The 24,082-nt window shown below is 44.1% G+C and overlaps 2 protein-coding genes and 1 pseudogene across 3 annotated transcripts; 2 read left to right on the top strand and 1 right to left on the bottom strand.

Annotated features, from left to right (window-relative positions):
- The first annotated feature begins 3,635 nt into the window (after window positions 1-3,635).
- On the top strand, window positions 3,636-5,997 carry LOC115665296 (heat shock 70 kDa protein-like; annotated as a pseudogene).
- A 7,536-nt stretch (window positions 5,998-13,533) lies between these two features.
- Window positions 13,534-16,736, bottom strand: LOC115667552 (putative leucine-rich repeat receptor-like serine/threonine-protein kinase At2g24130). The gene is made up of 2 exons (XM_056311642.1): window positions 14,147-16,736; window positions 13,534-13,949 (listed from the first exon to the last, which is right to left on the bottom strand). The coding sequence occupies exons 1-2, from the start codon at window positions 16,734-16,736 to the stop codon at window positions 13,534-13,536; spliced, it is 3,006 nt and encodes a 1,001-aa protein (XP_056167617.1).
- Window positions 16,737-19,667: 2,931 nt separating this feature from the next.
- LOC115669143 (PIGF/3-ketodihydrosphingosine reductase fusion protein-like) lies at window positions 19,668-22,631 on the top strand. 2 transcript variants are annotated; one of them, XM_056311199.1, is made up of 8 exons: window positions 19,668-19,920; window positions 20,015-20,080; window positions 20,188-20,230; window positions 20,313-20,367; window positions 20,529-20,577; window positions 20,915-20,982; window positions 21,128-21,236; window positions 22,023-22,631. In XM_056311199.1, exons 1-8 carry the CDS (start codon window positions 19,705-19,707, stop codon window positions 22,134-22,136), a joined length of 720 nt encoding a protein of 239 aa, XP_056167174.1. In that variant the 5' UTR covers window positions 19,668-19,704; the 3' UTR covers window positions 22,137-22,631. The 2 variants fall into 2 exon arrangements, with proteins under 2 accessions (XP_056167174.1, XP_056167175.1); XM_056311200.1 differs by having other exon boundaries at window positions 21,128-21,288.
- The last annotated feature ends 1,451 nt before the right edge of the window (window positions 22,632-24,082 follow it).

Raw genomic sequence — 24,082 nt, 5'->3', positions numbered from 1 at the left:
AACCCCCGTAACCACGCCTCAGGTTGGCAGCCTTCCGTTCAATCCGGGCTTAGTCCTGCGTAACCACGCGTCAGGACATTCTTCATGCACATACGTCACACACAATTTGCCAATACCAATCTAACATGTCATATTATTCAAATTCAAGTTATGCTCTCCACGTTAGCCCACCAACCCAACCCGACCTTCAAGTCGGCCACATTCAAGCATCTATTTCCCCTACAAACGCCATGACAACCCAATCATTGAACCCATCTCAAACAATCACTAATTTAGCCACAAAAATCACCACCACATAATCCATAAACCACTCACATTCAATTAACTAATCAATACCTAACTTAGTCACTAAACCAACCCTCATCAACTCCTAAACAAGTCTAATAATACTCAAAGTACTAAGTACGGATTAGGAGGTCACTTACCTAGGTTTTGGCCCAAGGAAAACCGGTAAGGGGGCCAAATGGCCGGTCGGGGCAGCGGCGGGCTCGGCGCGGGCAAGGGCGTAGCAGCCAGCCAACGGGCAAGGCCTCGGCACGGCCCTCGGCCATAGGCGAGGCGCTCGGCCCGGGCAGGGCACTCGGCCAGGCAACAGGCGAGCGGCCGGGCGGACTGGCGAGCTGCCGGTAAGCGGCTGGGCACGGGTAGGGTGCACAGCACGGCAAGGGCACCGGCTAGGACGGCTCGGCCACGGCCCGAGGCAGCGGCCAGGCAAGCGGGCGACGGCCTTGGCGAGCTAGGCGACACGACCGACGAGTTGGGCGAGCGGCCGACGACGACGGTGAGCTGGGCAGGCGGCTGGCGAGCGGCTAGGCGAGCGGCGATGGCTACGGGCGAACGACCAGGCGTGCGGCCCGGCTAGCTGGTGAGCGAGTTGGTTGGCGAGCAAGGCCAGCAGCCAGGCTGGCTGGTCGGCTAGCTGGACGGCACGGTGACAGCAAGCGGTGGCTGGGCGACAGCGACGGTGGTGGCGACGAGCTCGGCCAAGCGAGCCGCGAGTAGGCGGGCGGCGAGCTGGCGAGCGACGGGTGAATGAGACGCGCGGCGGCAGGCAAACGGCTACTGGGCAGCGAGATGAACGGCGGCGGGCTGCGCAAGGTGGATGGCCGGTGAGCAGCGGCTGGGATGAACGGCGGTGGGCGGGCGAGCCAAGAAGGGAAGGAGGAGAAGTCGCAGTGAAGAAAGGAAGAAGAAGGAAGAAGAAGAAAGAAGAAAGAAGAAAAAGGAGGAGAGAGAGTAGGTCCGCATGGCAGAGGAGAGGAGTGGACGTGCGCAGGGGGGGAGGGGGCGTGCGCAGAGGAGAGAGAGAGAGAGAGAAAGTCAACTCAATGAGTGCGATCCAATGGCCACATTCAAACTCGAAGTCGATCTGACGGTCCACGAAAAATCCTAATTTATAAATTAGGAAAAAGGCCAAAAACACTAACTAAAATACACTAAGAAGGAAGTCTGCTAGTAAAAAATTCGTACCCAGTCCAGATTTCACTTTTCACTCATTCGGGGCAATATCGACATTGGCCACAATAATATCGACACCATCCAATTAAATTCGTCACGAAACTCCGAGAAATTTGACACCACAGTTCTGGCTCTAAATAATGGTTAAATTCGATCGAATGCGATTTTAGTGAAATCTCAAATTTAAAAATAACCCAAGAGTGATCAGTTCTGGGCGAGATTTAATTATAAGCGCACCGACGAAATACACGTTTTATAAATCTCAAAAATGAGTCGAAATTCGGAATGTCACAAAATCCACATATGAAACTACACGTCCCTACTCCTAACCCCCCTGAGAAGGTGGGGATTCGAACTCCCCACCTCCCCCTTCCCAAGTAGGAAAGGTGGCCACTAGGGACGTGTACTCCTTGAAAAATGTAAGAAAAATGATTATGAATTAGCAGACAAATAAAAGAAGACGACAATGAGAAATCCTAAATCAATTCTACTTGTTCCAATTCACTTCTGAACATTTCAATTGTACTAATTGAGTCCTAAACTTGTTGACAATTTGTTAATGTAGTCCATCCCACCAATTTTGACAGGAAATCGCTGACATGGACGTTGGTTGTCTACGTGACACAATTGGCACTAACATGGACAAATTTTACAATTATTAATATTTTTTCCTGAATTTTTTATTTTCTTTTCCGTCATTATGGTCGCCCGAGAGTTGGTGAGGGCTGGCGAGCCCTCAAGGGCATCCCTTGCCTAGCCACGAGTGTCAAGCACTCGCCAGATCCGGTGAGAGCGACCCTCGCCTATGCCGTAGGAAGCTATCAGTAATGCAACTATGAATTTCATGGAGAGTTCGATCCTGGCTTAAGATGAACGCTGGCGATATGCTTAACACATGCAAGTCGGACGGGAAGTGGTGTTTCCAGTGGCACACGGGTGAGTAACGAGTAAGAACCTGCCCTTGGGAGGGGAACAACAGCTGGAAACGGCTGTTAATACCCTGTAGGCTGAGGAGCAAAAGGAGGAATCCACCTGAGGAGGGGGCTCGCGTTTGATTAGCTAGTTGGTGAGAGTGATGATCCGAGAGGATGATCAACCACACTAGGACTAAGACACGACCCAGACTCCAACGGGAGGCAGTAGCGAGGAATTTTCCGCAATGGACGAAAGCTTGACAGAGCAATGATGAGTGGAGGTAGAAGGCCCACAGGTTGTGAACTTCTTTTCCCGGAGAAGAAGCAATGACGGTATCTGGGGAATAAACATCGGGGTTGAGCCCTCACCTAGTGGTCGGCAAGCCACAAAGAATAAAAAAAATAAAAAGTAAAATATAATATAATAAAAGAATTCATAAAAATATTTTAAAATTGTAAAATTTATCTACGTCAGCGTCAATCGTGTTGCATAGGACGGCCAACATACATGCCAGCGATTTCCGGTCAAACTTATCAAATTTTAGGGCACAATTGATCGGCTAATTTAAAAAAAAAAAGCACCAACTTTACAATGAGCGATAATTCCGGCCCGAACCTTTTTTTGTCTCAATAAAAAGGACAAACTTTTTCTCGAGTCTCAAATCTGGCTCCCGTGATGTGAAATTTTCAAATTGCTTGGGCCAGATTTGGAATTGAAGTAAAAGTTTGTGATTTTTTATGAGACAAAAAAAATGCGGCCCACAATTGTCGCTCAAGGTAAAATTAGTGCTTTTTTATTTATTTAGGAATTCAGCCTACAATTGACGCAATTGAAAGGTTTATGACTCAATGAATACAAGTGTCGTAGATTTATGACTTATTTAGTACTCGTATTCCTTTGTTTTTTCTTCTTAAAATCTTAATGCTTAAGAACCGATTAAACCAGCCGGTGCTTCCGGTTGAGTTCCGAAACATTCTAGCCAAAGCCAACGTGAACCGCCGCCGTTCCAGAGCTCTCCAGCCGAACTCAGTTTTTACTCCTGTCTTGACTCATCTCCCACCTGTCACCCTCCCGCCTCTCCCACCGCCACCGGAACACCCCCCCTCTGCATGCAAACCGTCTTCTCCTTCTTCTTCTACGCTCCCGCTCTCTAATAAAAAACATTGACGGACCACCAAGAACCTTCAATCGATCTCACCCTCCTATTCCTAGTCCACACCCGAAAGAAAGAAAGAAAGAAAGAACAGCAACACTGGAGAATCATGGCGTCGAAACCGGCGGAAGGCAAGGCCATCGGCATCGACCTCGGCACCACCTACAGCTGCGTCGGAATGTGGCAGCACGACCGCATCGGGATCGTCCCTAACGACCAGGGCAACCACACCACCCCGTCCTACGTTGCCTTCACCGACACTGAGCGCCTCATCGGGGACGCTGCCAAGAACCAGGTTGCCATGAACCCCCCATAACCCCGTCTTTGACGCGAAGCGCCTTATCGGCCGCCACTTCTCCGACCCCACTGTCCAGGCCGACATGAAGCACTGGCCGTTCAGGGTCGTCGCCGGCCCCGGGGACAAGCCGATGATCGTCGTCAGCTACAAGGGGGAGGAGAAGCAGTTCGCCCCCAAGGAGATCTCGTTGATGGTGCTGACGAAGATGAGGGAGATCGCGGAGGCCTACCTGGGGCAGTCGGTGAAGAACGCGGTGATCGATCACCGTCCCCGCGTACTTCAACGACTCGCAGCGGCAGGCGATGAAGGCCGCCGGCGCGATCGCCGGGCTCAACGTGATGAGGATCAACAACGAGCCGACTGCCGCGGCGATAGCGTACGGGCTCGACAAGAAGGCATCGAGGGCCGGCGAGAAGAACGTGCTCATATTCGACCTCGGTGGCGGGACTTTCGATGTCTCGCTGTTGACGATCGAGGAAGGCATCTTCGAAGTGAAGGCGACGGCCGGTGACACGCATTTAGGAGGTGAGGATTTCAACAACAGGCTCGCGAGTCATTTCGTGCAGGAGTTCAAGAGGAAGCACAAGAAGGATATTGGCGGGAATGCGAGGGCTCTGAGAAGGTTGAGGACTGCTTGCGAAAGGGCAAAGGGGACTCTGTCTTCGATGACCCGCGACGATCGAGATCGACTCGCTCTATGAAGGTATTGATTTCTACGCCACAATCACTAGGGCGAGATTCGAGGAGCTGAACATGGACTTGTTTAGGAAGTGTATGGAGCCCGTAGAGAAATGTTTGAGGGACTCGAAGATCGATAAGAGTCAGGTTCATGATGTTGTTCTTGTTGGCGGGTCGACGAGGATCCGAAAGTTCGGCAACTCTTGCAGGACTTCTTCAATGGAAAGGAGTAGTGCAAGAGCATTAACCCTGATGAGGCTGTTGCTTATGGGGCTGCAGTCCAAGCTGCAATCTTGAGTGGTGAAGGGAATGAGAAAGTGCAGGACTTGCTCTTGCTCGACGTCACGCCTCTGAGCCTCGGTATTGAGACCGCAGGTGGTGTGATGACTGTTCTTATCCCGAGGAACACGATGATCCCGACGAAGAAAGAGCAGGTGTTCTCCACGTACTCTGATAATCAGCCGGGTGTGCTCATTCGGGTGTACGAAGGAGAGAGGGCGAGGACAAAGGACAACAATCTTCTGGGCAAATTCGAGCTCGCGGGCATTCCTCCGGCCCCAAGAGGCGTTCCTTAGATCAATGTTTGTTTTGACATCGATGCCAATGGAATTCTTAATGTGTCGGCAGAGGATAAGACTGCTGGTGTGAAGAACAAGATTACAATTACGAATGACAACGGGAGACCGAGCAAGGATGAGATAGAGAGGATGGTGAAGGAAGCAGAGCAGTACAAGGCAGAAGACGAGGAGGTGAAGAAGAAGGTGGAAGCGAAGAACTTGATCGAGAACTATGCTTACAACATGAGAAATACAGTGAGAGACGAGAAATTTGCCTGTAAACTGAATCCGGCTGATAAGCAGAAGATCGAGAAGGCAATTGATGAGGCGATCGAGTGGCTTGACAGGAACCAATTGGCTTAAGTGGGTGAATTTGAGGACAAATTGAAGGAACTGGAAGGCCTGCAACCCCGTTATTGCCAAGATGTACCGGGTGTCTTTGGCGGAGATGTGCCGATGGGCGGCGGCGGCGACATGCCCAACGGTTATGGACCGTACGGAGATAAGCCTAGCTCGGTGGCGCGGGTCTTGGGCCCAAGATTGAAGAGGTGGATTAAGGGAATTGAGGTGTTGTGCAGAAGCCTAGAGCTGTCCTTTTTTGGGCTTTTTGGTCTCTGTGTTGTGATTGAGTTCTGTTTGAGAGTAAGAGGGATTGATAGAATGACGTATAGTTATAGTTAAAGCTGCATGTAATAATCTCATAATGCACATTTTCTGCTTGAGCTCATGTGAATCTGATCAATACTTTCCTCCAAATCCAGTGTCCGTTCTTAAATCTCTCTGCTATCTTGAAATTTATCTTTTCCTGCGAGGAAGAGGTTTGCTTGGGTACACATTGATTGTGTAAACAGAGTCCCTAAAAGCTTTCGTAGTCCTAGCTATGAGATCTTGAACTTTGGATCGGCCCCTTGTTTTGCCAATGACCTTTTGGATTCGAGGCCGTCGGCTTCTGTATCAACTACCAATCAGTTAGACTCCGCCTAATGAGCTATAGGTGTGTGTGGAAAATGTTTGTGCGCAAGCGTAGTAATTCATCGAATGCAAGACACCCGAAGATCCAGGGAGGGTGTTATGAGTTCCTTACGAATGCTAAATTCCAAGAACGGATCTCGGAGCTCGCGCATTCGTGTGTTCTTAACTCGGATGTCTCTGGAGGATGCGATGTTAAGAACAACTTTCACTATGTTTCAACAAAGGAAAGAAATGAAGATATTGCTTATTCAACCAGGAAAGCAAGAGTTGAAGTCAACAAGAAAACTTCCAGTTTCACGTGTTCAACTCTTCCACTGCAAAACCGTTACTCTGTTTTAACTGAATGAACAACCGACTTTTCTTCTATTCTTCTGTTAGTCTGTTAGTTTGTTAGCTTCATTAGATGAGCTGTAAAACTACCTTTAGTGGTTCTGTACAATATAAATAAGTGAATAGAGAAAACGTTGGGTTAAGATTTGATGATGAAAAACTTCCTTTGTATTCAGTAAAGTGAAAATCCAGATACTCTGTTTCTTTTCTCTCTGTTTCTTCTCTCATTGTTTTTCTCTCTTCGTGTTCGTGAGTCTTCACATGGTATCAGAGCCTCATCTGAGAGCACAAGAATGGCGGCCAGAACGCAGAAATATCCTTTTCCAATTCATGTTAACATCTCCAACTTCGTCACGATCAAGCTAGCTGAAGACAACTTTCTTCTTTGGCAAGCACAGTTCCACAGATTCTTGCGAAGCCAAGAACTATTTGGATTCATTAGTGGTGAAATTCCATCACCTACTCAAACATTACAAGCTGAAGTTGAAGGTAATGAAGCTGAAGCTGTGAATCCCGACTATACAAATTGGGTAAGAACAGATCAACTTGTATCATCACGGATCAGTGGAGCTGTATCTGAGAATATCCTAAGTTTGATCATTGGTTTGGAAACTTCATATGAGGTATGGCAAACTCTACTTAATCGGTTCACACAGAAGTCGGTAGCGAGAGAGTTTGAACTACGAGGGAAATTACAAGCCTGTCAGAAACAGGATCGAGCATTATCTGTTTATCTCAGAGAATACAAATCAATCTGTGATCAGCTAAATGCTATTGGGAAGCCTGTAGATGAGATAACTAAGATGTTTGGTGTTCTTGAGGGATTAGGATCTGAATATGAGAATTTCAGAACTACCATGTATTGCTTAAAACCTCAACCAGAATATGATGAAGTAATATCACAATTAGAAAGGTTCGAAACAAGATTACAGAGCTATTCCTCAAGCCAGTACAATCCTCATCTAGCCTACTATGGACAAAGAAATTCTGAAGTTCAGCAGAAGGTGGAATCTGACAGAGAACTTGTTCAGTAAAACTTTGGTTTTGGAGGTCAAAGAGGTAGTAATCGTGGAGGATGTAGTTATGGCAGAGGACGTCCATTTAACAGTAGAAATCATAGTTATGGATATCCTGGAAGAAATCAGAGTTACAGGCCAAATAGCTTGAATCAGAATCAGGAGAATCAACATTTTAAGCAGTTCAATAACTCTGGTCAAGGATTTCGCTCATATGCAGGTTCTTCACAAAGGTATCAAGATACCAAATCATATCCTTCTCCAAGTTTAACATCTAACAAACGTTTGCAGGATGAGAAAATAATAGATACTATTCGGTTGGAGTGTCAAATCTGTAAACGTCCAGGACATGATGCACTTCATTGCTGGTATAGATTTGACAACTCATACCAGGCTGAGGAGATACCAACAGCCTTAGCCGCAATGCATATTGAAGATTCTAAAGGTAGTGAGTGGTATCCAGACACTGGTGCAACTGCTCACATCACTGCAGATTCGGGTATTCTTCATAACTCATCTAAGTACAATGGGACTGATACAGTTATGATAGGGAATGGCTCATGTCTACCTATTACATATATTGGTGATGCTGTGTTACATACTGAAATTAATTCATTACCTCTTAATGATGTGCTGATTGTTCCTGAAATCAAAAAGAATCTTCTTTCAGTATCAAGACTAACAGATGATTATCCCTGCTCATTTGTTTTTGATAAAAATGGGGTTTATATAAAGGACAATCGCGCCAACACAACAGTGATGCTCGGAAGGAAATTAGAGGACTTTATCGAGTGGATCCACAAATCACAGAGGCATTCTTCACTCAAAGACATAAAGCTGTAGGAGAAGATGTGTGGCACCAGCGGTTAGCTCATACCAACTTAAAAACATTGAAGCACCTGCAGACTCAGAAATTGATTCACTGTACTACAAGAACTCAAACTATATGTAGGAGCTGTCAAGTTGCCAAGAGTACTGCTTTACCATTTCCTTTATCTGAATCTGTGTCTACTGTTCCTATAGAGAAGATTCATTGTGATATTTGGGGTCCATCACCAGTCAATTCTTTTCAGAATTTCAAATACTATGTCATCTTTGTGGACAACTTTTCCCGTTATAGTTGGCTTTATCCAATGAAATTGAAGTCAGACTTCTATGACATCTTTGTCATGTTTCAGAAGCAAGTAGAGAATCAATTTGATCGTAGAATAAAAAATTTTCAATGTGATGGTGGAGGAGAATTCACTCTCAACAAATTTCAGATTCATTTACAGAATTGTGGCATCAAACAATGTGTTTCTTGTCCTTATACACCAGAGCAGAATGGGATTTCTGAAAGAAAACATCGCCATGTGGTTGAACTGGGCCTAGCTATGCTCTATCATGCTAGAATTCCATTAAAATACTGGGTTGATGCATTCATGACAGCTAACTACATTGTCAATATACTTCCTACATCAAAGTTACAACTGCACTCACCTTACAGCAAACTTTATCAACAAAAGCCCAGATATGAACATCTAAGAGTCTTTGGATGTGCATGTTATCCCTGTCTCAGACCATATGCACAACATAAATTTGATCCACGATCACTCACATGTGTATTTCTGGGATATAGTGAACGTCATAAAGGATATCGATGTCTTGTACCTGCTGATGGTCGTATATACATTAGTCGACATGTGTTGTTCGATGAAAGTTTCTTTCCTTTCACTAGGAAACTAACAACAGAGTACAATCAGTATACTACTCTGTATCGACAATGGGCAGAAGAAGTTAACCTTCTGGATTCTACAAGTGCAGAACAGGTGCAATATCACTCAACTGGACATCTAGGACATTTACACGATAGTGAAATCTTGGAAGTTGGTCACTTACATACATCTCATCCTGTTGAGATGACATCAAATTCATCTCACTCACAAGAACAGTCTGACTCAATCCCTGATGAACAAGACGTTCTTTCTCACACAATTGATACAACAGATGAAATTATTATCGACCAAACTCAGCAAAATCCTCCACCAGCTTCACAAGGTACACTTTCTACCCATTCTATGCAAACTCGACTAAAATCTGGCATTGTAAAGCCAAATCCCAGATATGCATGTCTGGCTGAATACAAAGTTCCTCTTGAACCACGATCGGTTAAATCAGCCTTAGCTGATGAAGGCTGGCATAAAGCAATGCAGGATGAAATGGATGCTTTGCATGAAAATCAGACATGGATATTAGTTCCTCGAACTAACCAAATGAATGTCATAGGATGCAAATGGGTGTTTAAAACTAAGCTAGCATCTGATGGAAGTCTTGATAGATTGAAAGCTCAGTTAGTGGCTAAGGGATTTCACCAAGAAGAGGGAGTTGATTTTATAGAAACATTCAGTCCTATTGTCAAACATGCCACCATCCGTATAGTACTATCAGTGGCAATGATGAAGCACTGGCCAATACATCAACTTGATGTTAAAAATGCTTTCCTACATGGAACATTAAATGAGACAGTCTATATGGAGCAGCCACTGGTTTTACACATCCTCAGAAATCTAAATTTGTGTGTCTTCTCAAGAAGTCCTTATATGGTCTTCGTCAAGCGCCACGTGCTTGGTTTTACAAGTTTAGCAATTTTCTTCTTGAAGCTGTTTTCTTCTGTAGCACTACTGATCCCTCACTCTTTGTGCTTCATGATGGCCCAGACACAATGCTCTTGTTGCTCTATGTAGATGATATTATATTGACTGGCAGCTCAGATCAGCTACTCACTAAACTGATTCAATCACTCAGTCTTCACTTTCACATGAAAAATCTCGGGCATCTCCATTACTTCTTAGGGATTGAAGCCAAACGCACCACTAATGATCTTTTCCTATGTCAAACCAAGTATGCTCTGGATCTTCTCACAAAAGCTAACATGACAGAATGTAAACCTGTCTCCACTCCCCTGTCACTAAGATCAGTCATCATGACAAATGATGCGCTTCTACTCGCCAATCCACTTGAATACAGAAGTCTAGTTGGTGGTCTTCAGTATCTAACAATAACTCGCCCTGATCTTGCTTATGCCACAAACCTCTTATGTCAGAAGATGCAGCAGCCAACAGTTGGAGATTTTCATAAGTTGAAAAGGGTCCTTCGCTATGTTAAAGGAACCATTCATCTTGGTATTTTTATTCATTCTCACAGCTCACTGACATTATATGGATTCTCCGATGCTGATTGGGCTGGCTGTGTTGATACCAGACGCTCAACTACTAGGTTCTGCACCTATCTTGGTTCTAATCTCGTTTCGTGGGCAGCTAAGAAGCAGCCTACTGTGTCTCGTTCCTCCACAGAAGCTGAATATCGAGCACTTGCGTCTACTACTGCTGATCTTACATGGATCAGTTTTGTTCTACGTGACATTGATTTATGTCTCTCCTCCCCAACACTTTTGTTTTGTGATAATCAGTCTGCCATTTCTCTTACTGCCAATCATGTTCTACATGCTCGCACCAAACACATCGAAGTTGACTTCCATTTTGTTCGGGAGAAAGTTTCCTCAAGTTCTCTAAGTGTGCGTTATGTTCCCAGCACTCATCAGCTTGCCGATATTTTTACCAAATCTTTGTCACGCTTGGCTCACATTACTATCAGAACCAAATTGGGTATGGGCTTTCGACCCCTTCCCAATTTGCGGGGGGATGTTAAGAACAACTTTCACTCTGTTTCAACAAAGGAAAGAAATGAAGATATTGCTGATTCAACCAGGAAAGCAAGAGCTGAAGTCAGCAAGAAAACTTCCAGTTTCACGTGTTCAACTCTTCCACTGCAAAACCGTTACTCTGTTTTAACTGAATGAACAACCGACTTTTCTTCTATTCTTCTGTTAGTCTGTTAGTTTGTTAGCTTCATTAGATGAGCTGTAAAACTACCTTTAGTGATTCTGTACAATATAAATAAGTGAATAGAGAAAACGTTGGGTTAAGATTTGATGATGAAAAACTTCCTTTGTATTCAGTAAAGTGAAAATCCAGATACTCTGTTTCTTCTCTCATTGTTTCTCTCTTCTTCGTGTTCGTGAGTCTTCACATGCGAGCCAAACCAGTCGAAGAGGTGCACTCTTCCCTGAACTACCTTATTTCTATGCAATGAGTGAAGCGTGAGTATCAGTAGCTGAGATCTGGTAGAAGTTACACATCCACTTAATTAAAGTTCGTTGGGAGTAAAAAGTTTTCCATGCCATATGTTAGTGCAGTAGCTACTATGGATACATTTCTCGACCGATGTATTTGTTCATATGCTCGGTCGCTTGTTATGAACTCTTTCTTGGCAAGGCAAAATGACACAAGTAGTCCATAAACTTTGATCCAATGTGCAATTTGGTCCATGAACTTTTAATTTGTTCAATATAGTCCATGAACTTCTAATCTAATGTGCAATGTAGTCCCCGGACTTTTATTTTATTCAATGTCAATCCTGAACTTTTGGTACATGTTCAATTCAATCCTTAAACTATATGAAATGTTCAATGCAATCTTTTTCATTAATTCAAATTCAGGGACTAGATTGAACATTTTCATATAGTTCAAGGACTGAATTGAATATGTACCAAAAATTCAGGGATAACATTGAACAAAATAAAAATTCAGGGACCATATTGAACATTAGCTTAAAGTTCACGAACTACATTGAACAAATTAAAAGTTCAGGGACTAAATTGCATATTGGGTCAAAGTTTAGGAACTGTTTGTGTCATTATTCCTCTTGGCAAAGATGACCTCATTTACGTGAGTTCATCTTCAATTGTAATAACAAAAGAGGAAAGTCTTATTGACAGTTCCTAATTCGTGACCATGCCTCTTGAGTGTTGCTATATCGTCGAACCGACCAAGCGTGGGGTGGCGATACAAAACTCAACTGTACATGTCCCACGTCGCAGAAACCCGTAAATAAAAAATCACCCCAGTGATCTCAGTTTAGGGATTGAGCTGTAGCTAGTGCTAGATTCTCTGCCAAATCTACGCATATTCGCTTACTGGAACTTAGTGACCATTGTAGAATTACAATTGGTTTCAAGTGGAACCCCAACTTTGCCTGTTTCAGGAAATTGTGGAAAGTTTGGTGATCTATTGCTTTCTTCAGTTGGATGATTATGATGCTTGGAATTGACTAGCGATTGTAGACCAGAGGATTCGGTTAAAGAAGCATTACTCGACGTCGAATTATCGAACCTTCTCGGGTGGTCTAGCATCGAGTGCAATCATTGTAAATTACACTATCGTCCCTGTGATGTCCGAATGTAATACGCATGTGAGATGTTACTGTCACGGCACAAGAAGAATCACATGTGTGGAAACTGGACGGTGATCCATAAAGGAACGGCACTAAAAAGAAATCGATTTTGGCTTCACAATCGGCGAGGAGTGGTCCTCGGGGAATGCCTCGTGCTGCCGAGCATTCCATGTAAAGAACACTCCTAACAATGGAATAATAAGAATTGGATGTTGTGTCACAGACCATTACCTGGTCTGGAAAGGAGGAGCCACTTTAAGCATAACTTTTGGTTTTAGACCTGTCTTTATCTATCTGCCTTCCCCTCTTGTCCAGTAAACTAATTGCGTATCTTCATGCCTAATTGTTGCTAACATGCTTGATGGTCGGACTAACAAAGCTATCATGGACCACATTAAGGATTTCATGATTCTGTTCGTGTCCAAGCGTGCTCCACCACTACCGTTTCAGGCGCAGTGGGCGGCACTGTACAAGCATGTTCTCACTAGGCAGCGCGGAGGCACTGCTGCTTGTTGCTTTCACGAACTCACTAGTCTCTACCTCCCACAAACCAGATATCACGATGGCACGACTGCCGATCGAAAGTCGCGTTAGTGGTTTTCCTTTGGATATCTCATCAAGCAGATTCCTGACTTCAACGGAGTATTGATTACACAATTCAGTCAGTCGTGGATATCCCAATTAGCTTGAGAATAGGTGTACTTTCTTATGTACTGGTAATGCCATTTGACATCTTTCGCAATAAATGCGACGATGTTTTCTGCATGGAATTGAAACTTCAAACTTGCCATCTTGTTTTTGCCCAAAAACAAAAAATCACTGACGGGTTTACACAGGAATGAGGTGAATGGAATTATAATTCGACTGTACAATTGGATATGACATTTAATCATCAGTCCCAAAAGTGGACGAAGAAATTCCAAGTGATGATGCGGAAGTTGCAGTCGTGTCTCCACTGAGGTATCTCTTGAGTCGATCCAAGTCCTCAGCGGCGTCAAGCATTGTAGGCCTCCTGGAAGGCGAATCCTGCGTGCAAAAGATGCCCAACTCTATGAGCTCTGCAATGGCGACCTCCCACATCTTCTGCATTTCAGGAGATTGGTCTCTCGAAGCTCTTAACAATGAGGAGTCTATGATCATTTCAGCCCTCCCATGGTAATGGCTCTTGACCCATTTGTGCAAGTTCAGTCCCCCGGCGAACATATCATCGGTCGGTCTCCTTCTAGTCACCATCTCGAGGACCAGAATGCCAAAGCTGTAAACATCTCCCGTCGTAGATGTGTTCGACCCAAATCCATACTCTGCAATAAACGTTTAAACGATGTCGGGTAGTTTTTGACAGTTTGAAGCAAGTCCATCAACATATACGTAACTTAAAAGACGCACGAACATTTCTTTCGTGAAAAAGCAATCAAAGGTACTGAATTTCTCTAGCATTGAACAGATCTCCAATGCGTAAATCTTTAGCATCAATGAATTCTGTAATGGAGATCTTTACCTGGGGCAATGTATCCGATAGATCCACATAGCAAATTTGCCGTGGAATTTCCCATGTTCTCGACAAGCGCTGCATTTCCACCTCCGGACGACATAATCAGCCTCGCTATTCCGAAATCAGAAACCAATGCAGTCATGTCATCATTGAGAAGAACATTGCTCGGTTTCAGGTCGCAGTGTACGACTCGAACTGGGGAATGGTGATGCAAATAAGCCATTCCTTCGGCTACGTCGCTACAGATATTTACCCTCTGGATGAGGGTCAAATCAGAAGATCTTGAGCTCAAGCCCGTTCCTGAAGGAAGATAGAGATGGCTATCGAGGTTCCCATTTGCCATATAAGGAAGGACGATAGCCTTGAATTCCGGGAGGCTGCAAGCAGTTATTATCCTTATCAGGTTCCGGTGCCGGATCCTCTTTAGGACTTGGCATTCCCTGCTAAAACTCTTGGTGGAATTTCCGGATTGGACATGCAACACCTTCACTGCTATGACCGTTCCATCGGGAAGAACTCCCTTGTATACACGTCCATAACTGCCCGATCCGACCAGGCTCTGGTCATCAAATCCACCAGTGGCATCTGCCAGTTCTTTGTACGTGATTCTTGGAAAATTGCACACCGGACCTGGTGTCTTTGGCATGCTTATTGGTTCAGTCTTCCCAGAAGAAGTTATGATCTTGAAGCGCCGGCATCCAATCACGCAGCAAATAGTCGACAGGCATGATGATGCAAATATGACCACGATGAAAATGATCAAGAAAGTGCTTGACCGGAACCAAGTTTTCTTTCCAGAGCAAGCAGGTATGCCTGGAATCGTGCCGCACAGGCGCTCATTCCCCAAGAACGACAGAGAAGTGACAGATTTGAAAATGCCTCCTGATGGGATCATGCCTTGGAAGTTGTTGTATGAGAGATTAAGAAATCTCAGAGTCTCGATCTTGTTCAGGCTTGCAGTGATGGGTCCGGAGAGCCGGTTCCAAGAAACGTCGAAGGACTCGAGGTTCTTCAGATCGCCCAAGGAATCTGGAAGGCGCCCTACGAGTGAGTTGTTTGAAAAATTTATCGCTTTCAGTTCAATGCAGCTCAATATCTGAAAGAAGATACTTCCGCTGAAGTTGTTCGAGGAGAGGTCCATGACTTGTAACTTTTCCAGCTTGCTGAGCTCAATTGGTAGAGGGCCTTCAAGATTGTTGTGAGACAGACCTAAATACATTCTGATCTCATTAATGCCCAGTAACAGCTCTGGCGGAATTCTTCCCGATAGTTGATTATGCGACAAATCTAGCTGGAACAATTGGGACAATCTTCCCAGTGACGGCGGTATATTTCCTGAAAGGAGATTGTTGTTGAGAAAAAGTGACCTCATTTCAACCATATTCGCCAGACTTGCCGGGATTTCCCCAAAGAATTCGTTATAAGACAGATCAAGAAGACCCAAACGCGGAAGCTGGCTTAATACGGTCGGAATTTTGCCTCTGAACGAGTTGCGAGAGAAGTAGAGCCGATCCAGACTCAACAACCCCTTAATCTCTTCCGGGATCGATCCGTTGAGGAGATTCGAAGATAGGTTCAACAATAAAAGGTCGGAAAATCTGCCCACGGCCGGGGGAATTGGTCCAAAAATTTGATTCTCTTCAAGTAACAAGTTTTTTAAGGTAACACTAAGTTGGCCAACGGAATTTGTCAAGCTCCCTCCTAGGTCCATGCTTTCCAGTTCAATGTCGAGCAGATGGGTGCAGTTTGCTAAGGATGTGAAGAAAATGTCAAGATTGGTGTTGTCTTCGTGACTTTGCATTTTATTGTATGAAAGATGAAGATACTTGAGTAAAGGAAGCCTCTCCACAATATCTGAAGGGAGCGGGCCTTCAAGATTGTTACTTTCTACATCGATGTTGAACATTTGCGAAGCATTTCTTAGAGAGATGGGTAAATGGCCCGTGAATTGATTGTTGTACAGACTAAGGCTATAGAGATTACGACAATTTCCAATCTCTAGTGGGATCTCTCCATAGAGGGAGTTCGTTGAGAGGTCTATATTATCTAATTTGGTGCAGTTAGCAAAGAGAGAGACTGGAAGTGTACCTGTCAACTTGTTATCCCATAGAAAAAGCGTACGAAGATTGGTTAAAAAAGCAAATGAATGCGGTACAGGACCCCCTAGATTGTTTCCTTGGAGCAGGAGCACGCAAAGGCGTCGAAGGGACGAAAGCTCGGGAGGAATCGTCCCGAAAAAGTGATTGCTTGCAAGGCTCAAGTTCCGAAGGCCCGTAAGATTCGATAGAAAAGGCGAGAGCCGCCCCGCTAGGCCTTGGCCTTCTAAGATGAGATACGCCACCCGGTGACCCTGTGCATCGCAGATGACTCCAGTGAAGCTGCAGACATCAACTGTTGCGTTCCAGTTACCAAGCGTGGAGTTTGGGTCGGATCTGATCGTCTTCTTGAATTCCAGAAGAGCGGCCCTGTCTCCAAGCAGCGAGTGGTGGGGAGGCGGACGAGAGTGACTCGGGGGACTTAGAGCAGCTTGAGCTTGACCGGCAACAAGAAGCCAGTGCTGCGCTAGTGCAAGAAATATGCAGCTAATAAGTAACATTTTTTGGTTCCTTCAATTTCGCAAATCACACCTTGCTACGGCAAGAGTGATTCAGCAGAGGCAGAATAAATCGGCACAATGAGAAAATCTGTACTGGCACGCGGGGCGGGGTTTCAGCTGCGTGGATGAGCAGAGAAGAATGAGTAAATAGGAGAGTGGATGCTAGCGAAAACATGAGATGGATGGATGGAGGGGAGGTGGAAGGAGATCTTTCTATGAAGAAGTTTCAACAACGAAATCGATGGCCCGGAAGGACTAAAAAGGCAACCTCTCCCTTCTCCTAGTGATGACTAGATTCTCAACTCAACTCCACAACTGCATTCAGACTATGCATGGAACAGAAAATGGGCTCGTCTTTGGTGGATGTTACTTTTTCCATCATAGAAGAAACCTCTATTTTGATTTCGTGATGTTTTAATCACTCACACATCCGCCCAAACGGAGATATGCAGCTTTGACATTTCTGCTTTTTTGACATTCTTATCAATGTCGATGGCTGCAAGTTGTCTCCATGTTCACTGGATCGAGTTGATTGATTTGTTGGGGGAGTGTGGCCAGTCAAATATCAAGAAGGCAAGCTCCACGAATCTCTTGTTGGCGATGCTGTTAATGAGCTTGTAATCATCTCTCATCTGCAGATGGTGCTTTAGTGGGATTACAGCCTGCTGACTCTGCATCTCACTGTTTCATACTCCCAGACGTGCTCAAAATATTAACTGAAACTTTTATCTGATGACAAGTGTTCCAGAATCTTAGAATACATTACCAATCCAGGTGCCTCGGCATTAGTCTTAAAGAGGTCTGTGGATTTTTGAGGTTCCACACAAGCTGTCAGTTAAATTAAAGTAACCTATGCAGACTTGATTTGTCTATCCAATCATCTGGAGTTCCCTTATGATTATTTTTCCAGCACAGTAGACGCTTGGTCGCGTGGAATCTGCATGTCTAGGTAGCTAAGAATCATTCAATTCAATAGGATTGCAAGTGAAGTCTGATATGGCATATTGGCAATGTCCATGCTTTCATAATTCATATCGAAGTAGTCTCCGCCATTCTCCAAAGAGCTACAAAGAGAGTGACGGATTATAGTTCATGCAATCCTAGCAACCTGTTCAGCTGCCCAGGGAGACAAGTATGAAATCGACCTATATCGACCATGTCGCCCATAAGTAGATGTCAAAGAACCCTGTTCAGTTGCTATACTGATTATTGCTTGAAAATATATAGAAGAGCCCTAGCAACATCAATAGTTTTGTCACAGACAGAGAGAATAATCCATTTAATGATGGTGTTCTTGAACAGCCTGGCCAGTGATCGCCAGTTCAACCCTTAGACAAACTATCCTCCCAAGACAAAGAAACCACGTCCAAACTACACCAGCATCGTTTCACAATATGTAAGGCTGCTTCCGCGTGGGATCCGATGTAGATGGTTCCAAATTGGAGCTTACCCTCCTACACTTGGCACGGCGGTACATCAATATGCTCCCCAGCATAGTCACCTCAGCGGCCCTGCACTGCACTAAATGGGGCCACCACCATGTAGAAGGATTCCGAAGCTCCACAGAACAAGTTCACTTAATTATTCGTACTTTCTATTCACTCGGCTAATCTCAGTGTGAACTTGAACTGGTTAATAGTTGATTAGGCGCTATTCAAGGTACAGCAGCAGTAAGTACGTGCAGAAAAACGTATGATCCAGTGCAGGCCAGATTCTTGTATCTTCTCATGCCAGAGCTTAGCCATGTTGTTCCTGGATCTACTTGACTTGGCTCTTCACCCATGCCCATTCTTGTTCCATTATGTTCCTCTGTTTGAGGATACAGCAGAGCACCGTGAATGCTCAATTTGGCAGTCTTATGTTACGACGGTGGCTTCGGGAGCAGCAAAATTGCAGATTCTGTGTGCTCAACAAGCATTAGAAATTATTGGCCTTGTGGGATCCTCCACTCAGTCACATCCACTAGGGGAATGTCACCTTAAACTCCTCTCATTCATATCCTATGTGAGATTCTCTTGTTATCTTATGTTTAAAGGAGCATCCCCAAAAATTAAGAAGAAAATACAAATTGTGATCATGCATGACCTCACTGGAGTCGAGAAGTGAATGGCCCTATGCTGCAATGGCAAAATCATATCATGTTCCTTGGAAAATAAAAGGAAGAGTCAATAGTCTGAGGCAGTGTTTTTTATACTTCAACAAGAAATCGAACCAGACTGACGAGTGCACGCGGTTGAACCACATAACGTGTGTATTCAAGTGCGCATATGAGAGATAATCCACATATACAAGTTTATACGTAGATGAAGTTAAAACAGGACGTATGTGCTAATGGAGAGAGTTTTCTTTATTTGCAAATAGAGACAAAATACTGTTGAAGTTGAAAGGACCTTTGGATTTCAGTGAACAAGCAAGGGATGTGTAATCAATAAGGTACTTGCATGGACCAAATAGAAGGAGAACAATTTAGATGACATGAGTACATCAGGATGATTGGAAGGACCTAAGTGCAGCATGAATAGATTGGAATTCAATAAAATTATCGAGTCTGGAAAACCCATTTTGTAGAAGAAGTTTACGCTACATAACGGAGTTAATAACACTGCACGCACTTGAAAACAAAAAAGCTGAGCTCTAAATCAATTTGATTTAAATTCAAGAGCAATTTCAAGCCTCCAAATCAGAAAAAAAAAATGTTCTAGAGAAGTTACATGCTTTTGCCATTTTGGACTATGTAGAGAGAGTATTTGCCAAGTTCATAGAAGCAGTTTGTCAAAAATATATATCAATGAAAATAATACATATAATAAATGAATTCTCGATTATCAATTCCATTGGTAAAAAAACAAAGAAAACTTGCACATCGGTCGATCCGACCCGGGGACAGAATTCGACCTGGAAACTCTGTTTCGGTTCAGCCCGTCTCTTCTTTTCAAACGACGAGTCCGACGAGCCACCGTCGTCGAGCATGGAGGAGACGAAGAGGAAGAAGCGGAGGCCGCCGCCGAAGGCCTCCGGCGAGGCTTCCGTGACCGGAGAACTCGCCACGCTTCACGCTCTCTCGCTCCACCTGGCGTGCGGGCTGAGCTTGGCGGCGGCGGCGCCGCTGCTGTGGATCGCCACCCGCGGCGTCGAATCCGCCAATCTCGTCTCCGATCCTTCTCGAGCTCTCCGTCTCGTTTGGGTACTCACTTTCGTCGCCCCTCCCCCTCCTCTCGCCGTCTCGCCTTCCGGGGCTTTTCTCGGCTGATTCTTTGTGAGGTGTTGTTGGTTTTAAGGTCATCGAGTGTCCGATCGCGTTCCTTCTCTACGGTCTTGTCAGGGAGAGGCCCGCGCAAACCTCGGTAGCGTTTGTTTCTTCTTCCTTCCTTCCTTCATTGATAACTTGGAATTCGCTTCGTTTTGAGTTCGTGTCTGAGCCACTTTTTTATGTTTTTCGAAATCTCCGCAGTATGTAAGAGCTGTCCTTCGCGGTGCGCTCGCGTTGCCAGCCGGTCTGTTTTCGTTTTCTAGCATTCCTGTTTTGAATTTCCCAAGTTATGCGGCGTTTGAGGATATACCCTTTTGGATTTGCAGGGGCTCTTGTTAATGATTTGGGAGCTATTGCATTGGGTGCGCCTGTTGGGATACAGTGAGTAGCTTTTTGGATGTTATGTTTTGGCTCATTGCGTTCTTACAAGAATCTATATAAGTTTGTTTAGCGGATTGGATGTAATGTTACTGGGAATTCACTTGAACTGTTGATTTCGTGCCGAATGTTTCGATGACGGTTCTTGTTCTACTCTTCCACAGGTACTTGGTGAAGACCGTTAACTGGTCCCTCGTGATGTCGACCTTGACCGTAAGTTTTTTCATCACCTTTGATTCCCTTGGAAATCTGGCTATGTGTTTCTTCTTGCAGGCTTCCCTCAGTGCTGTGTTTTTGGCATGTTATCTGTTGAATCAGCTCATTATTGGGCCTCCATTGTTATTTTCTGACCTATTTTTGCCGTTAATAGCTGACCCGAGCATAGAGAAAAGTATTATTGGCTATTGAGGAAAGCATTACTAGCTACGGTCAATTCACTCCGATCAGTCACCTTTTAGTCTGGAAAACATGTAATTGGAGTCTTGCTATTTGTACATGTTGCATCAGCTTGCTTAGTCTTTCTAAAAACTAATTCTTCATCCTTTGGCAGTTTGTGCCGGCCGCTTGTGTTTTCGGTGCCTCATGGAACAGTTGGCAACGTATCTTCGCATTTACAAAGTAATTAACTCCCTAGTATTTTGTTTCCTAAAATCCTGTCACATCTGCGGCGCAGTCCCTTTTTTTCATATTTTCACTGTTAAAGGATCTTTTGTGAGAGCCTTGACTCTTCAACATTGGGCCTAACTTTTGTTTGAACGTGTAGACCAATCAGTTCTGTGGATTTCATGATTTGTCTGCCTGCTCATGGTGCAATTATTGGAGCTTGGTTTGGTGCATGGCCTATGCCGCTTGATTGGGAAAGGCCATGGCAGGTACTTTCTCCTTACTACAAGCTCGTCATTGTTTGATGTGGATGGTGTGTAGGTAAATCTGGAAATTTTGCTGTTACTCCAGTTGTTTCTGTTTATGGTAATTCACTACCCAGATATTGCTCTCTTTGGTCTTTGCAATTACCTTGATTCGAGGGTTTTTCTTAGTTGGAATGGATTCTTCCTTAGTGGGATACGACTTACTTGACTTTGTATTGCACTCTTGCATGAAGGAATTGATGCAAAGCTACTGATAATTTGTTTGGAACTTTAGAATGTTATGTAGGACCACTGATTTCTTATTACCTTAGCTATGTTTCCTCTCCAGCACTGTGTGTGACTTTTCTTTTTGAGCTGAGGAAATGAGTTAATGGTTTAAGTTTGTTACTTGATGTCTAGATTTATTTCAAGCTGAAAGGTTTTCTGCTAATTTGTAGATCTTGGATGTCTGGTTCTGGAGACCTATCAGCAAGATGATTAAAATAAGTGAAAAAAGAAAAGAAAGTAGTGTAGTAGTTATGACTCTTTTCTTTTGAAGTGAAATAGTTGTTGATTTCTTATAGGAAAGGAAGGATTCTAAGTTCATCTGATCTAGCTTCTATTTATACATACCAAGAACTGCATCTTCTGAAAGTCGGCATGAAATTCACCCTGTTTGGTGTTTATATAAAAGTTGCTTCTTAAATATCGGTTTCTCTCTTTAATTTCTTCAGTGGAGCATATTGCATCTCTTTATATTCCCCACATCAAGCAGCTATAAGGTGCTGTTCATGTCCTTCTCTTTAACAGGAGTGGCCGATCTGTGTGAGTTACGGAGCCATCATAGGGTACCTCGTTGGGATGGTGGCATCTCTGGGCTTTATTCTCCTTCGACGTGGACATCATCATGTGAAAGTAGACTAGTGGACTGACACAGGGAATATCATTGGCAATTGTATTGGTGGAGCTGCTTTAGAGATGACTACGGCACTCTTCACAATTTTAACAAATCCTGTTAACAGCAGATATGATTGTCCCTCCTAGTTTCATATGCTTTCCCGAGGAATCTACCTTAACATTTTTCATCTACTTATGCTTCACGGGTGTGGGTTTCCAGGGTGCACACCTGAACTGCTAACTGATGTCAATGCCAATTATTCAATGACGACAGCAATTCTATTGACATCCTGGTAGGTAATTATTTAGCTTCTCAAAAACACATTGACTCTAAGGCAGTGATAAGGCTATCAGTGCGAAGAAGCAAAATTTTTATAGGAAAAGTTGTGTCCATTAATGTTGTACATACTTATGTAGGAGTGCAGTCAGCAGACTCAGAACAGCTTGTGCTGGCCTAGTTTCATAATTGTATGTTTGCTGTCAAAGTTTGTTGTTGTTGTAGTTAAAGTATGTTCCTATGCATTGGTGTTTCTTCCATTTGGTTCTCAGCTTATAGCTGGGAGCAGCGTCGGAAACCAAACGGAGTGCCTGGTATGAGAGAGGGGAACTTTGTTTCTAGATTCCACAGTTGGAGGAAGAATGAGAGTGACTTCCATTGGAGATTGCAGCCTAGGCAGCGCCTCTGCTGCAACACGCCCTAATTTAAGTTCTGTGTTTTCTAATTTAGTAGAGCATCTCAGACTTTAGAGGCCGAGAGCAGGGCGTGTGCTCTCTCTTTCCCACTTATGATCATTTCTGGATTAGTGAGGATGGCTTGGGGAGTTATTGCAATTAAAATCTATGAGAAACAGAATGAACAGCCATATTTGTGAAGCACTTTATTCTTGTACACCATTCATGCAGAAAATCAATCAGCGGGCTATTCCTGTTCTTTTACCAGCGCGGGCCATGTCGAAGCTTAAGCGGCATCATTCATTCGTCTTCCTCCGTGGTTCACGCATTCTTTTGTCTCGCCGTCGCCGAAGTACTTTAAATTTCCACCAAAATGTTGCCGAGCTATTGAATACATCACTTTGATCACAAGCTCTTGGTGCAGTAAACAGTACAATGCTCTGCTTGGGGGGTGCCGTTGGTCGTTTCCCCTAGAGATCCGACAGAGGGCATCCACCAAAAAACTACATTACCTGGATCGACTGGCCGGTAATCTTGCCGGTGTTTTTCTACTTGCCTTTTCGCATGGTCGTGTAGTTGATTCATGACTATTTCATGGTTGGTATCCGAAGCGAAAAACGGAAGAGAGAGGGGGTTAAAAAGAAAAGAAGAAAAAAGTAATTACAAGAAACCAGCCAAACGTATATATCTCAGAATACCATTCGATTATTGTGAAAATTCAATTATCGAGAATCGACGGTTGCACGGAGAAAGAGATTACCCTTTTGGGTTTCCTCCTGAGATTAATCACAAACTCATTTATCTTCCCTCTAGAGAGACTCATCTCCTTAACATATCGTATTAAAGTTCCTTTAATCGTAATTCTGTAGTAAAACGCCGTACCGTGCTGATCATTCATGATCTCCGTCGAATGGTCGATGGCTTGTGCGATACGACGCTTTATATGGTATCTACGATGAAATGGATCGGGTAAATGATGTATTGGCTTTTTTTTAACAACCCCAATTTGTCCCCACAGCAAAATTTGGCAATGCCTCCATTAGCGCTCGAGGATCCTGCTGAGCACTGTGCAGAAATTCCAAGGATCCATCGTGTTAGGTACACGCTAGACGAGCATCGTATAAAAACGTCACTCGACCATTTAACTATAGCATTACGTCAATAGAAAAGGGACTTTTAATTAAATTATACGAGGATTAGTGTGCCACGGAAGCCAAAGACATCAAGACTAATTGGGGGACACTTGAAAATCCTTTGAACTTGCTCGTCCAATAGAATTGATTCACCACATTTACAAGTTT

This window comes from Syzygium oleosum, unplaced genomic scaffold, assembly GCF_021117445.2.
Source record: "Syzygium oleosum isolate NSW1041296 unplaced genomic scaffold, Sole_v2.1 Sole_v2.05, whole genome shotgun sequence".
NCBI lineage: Eukaryota > Viridiplantae > Streptophyta > Magnoliopsida > Myrtales > Myrtaceae > Syzygium > Syzygium oleosum.
The sequence above is the reverse complement of the archived record's forward strand: the minus strand, read 5'-3'. Positions and strand labels throughout refer to the sequence as shown.

Excerpts from the sequence above, each read along its gene's own strand:
- LOC115667552 (XM_056311642.1), bottom strand. The coding sequence starts at position 16,736 with ATGTTACTTATTAGCTGCATATTTCTTGCACTAGCGCAGCACTGGCTT. Across the intron at positions 13,950-14,146 it reads TATCGGATACATTGCCCCAG|AGTATGGATTTGGGTCGAAC; the intron begins GTAAAGATCTCC and ends CGTTTATTGCAG.
- LOC115669143 (XM_056311199.1), top strand. The coding sequence starts at position 19,705 with ATGGAGGAGACGAAGAGGAAGAAGCGGAGGCCGCCGCCGAAGGCCTCC. Across the intron at positions 20,081-20,187 it reads AGAGGCCCGCGCAAACCTCG|TATGTAAGAGCTGTCCTTCG; the intron begins GTAGCGTTTGTT and ends AAATCTCCGCAG. Across the intron at positions 20,368-20,528 it reads GGTGCGCCTGTTGGGATACA|GTACTTGGTGAAGACCGTTA; the intron begins GTGAGTAGCTTT and ends ACTCTTCCACAG.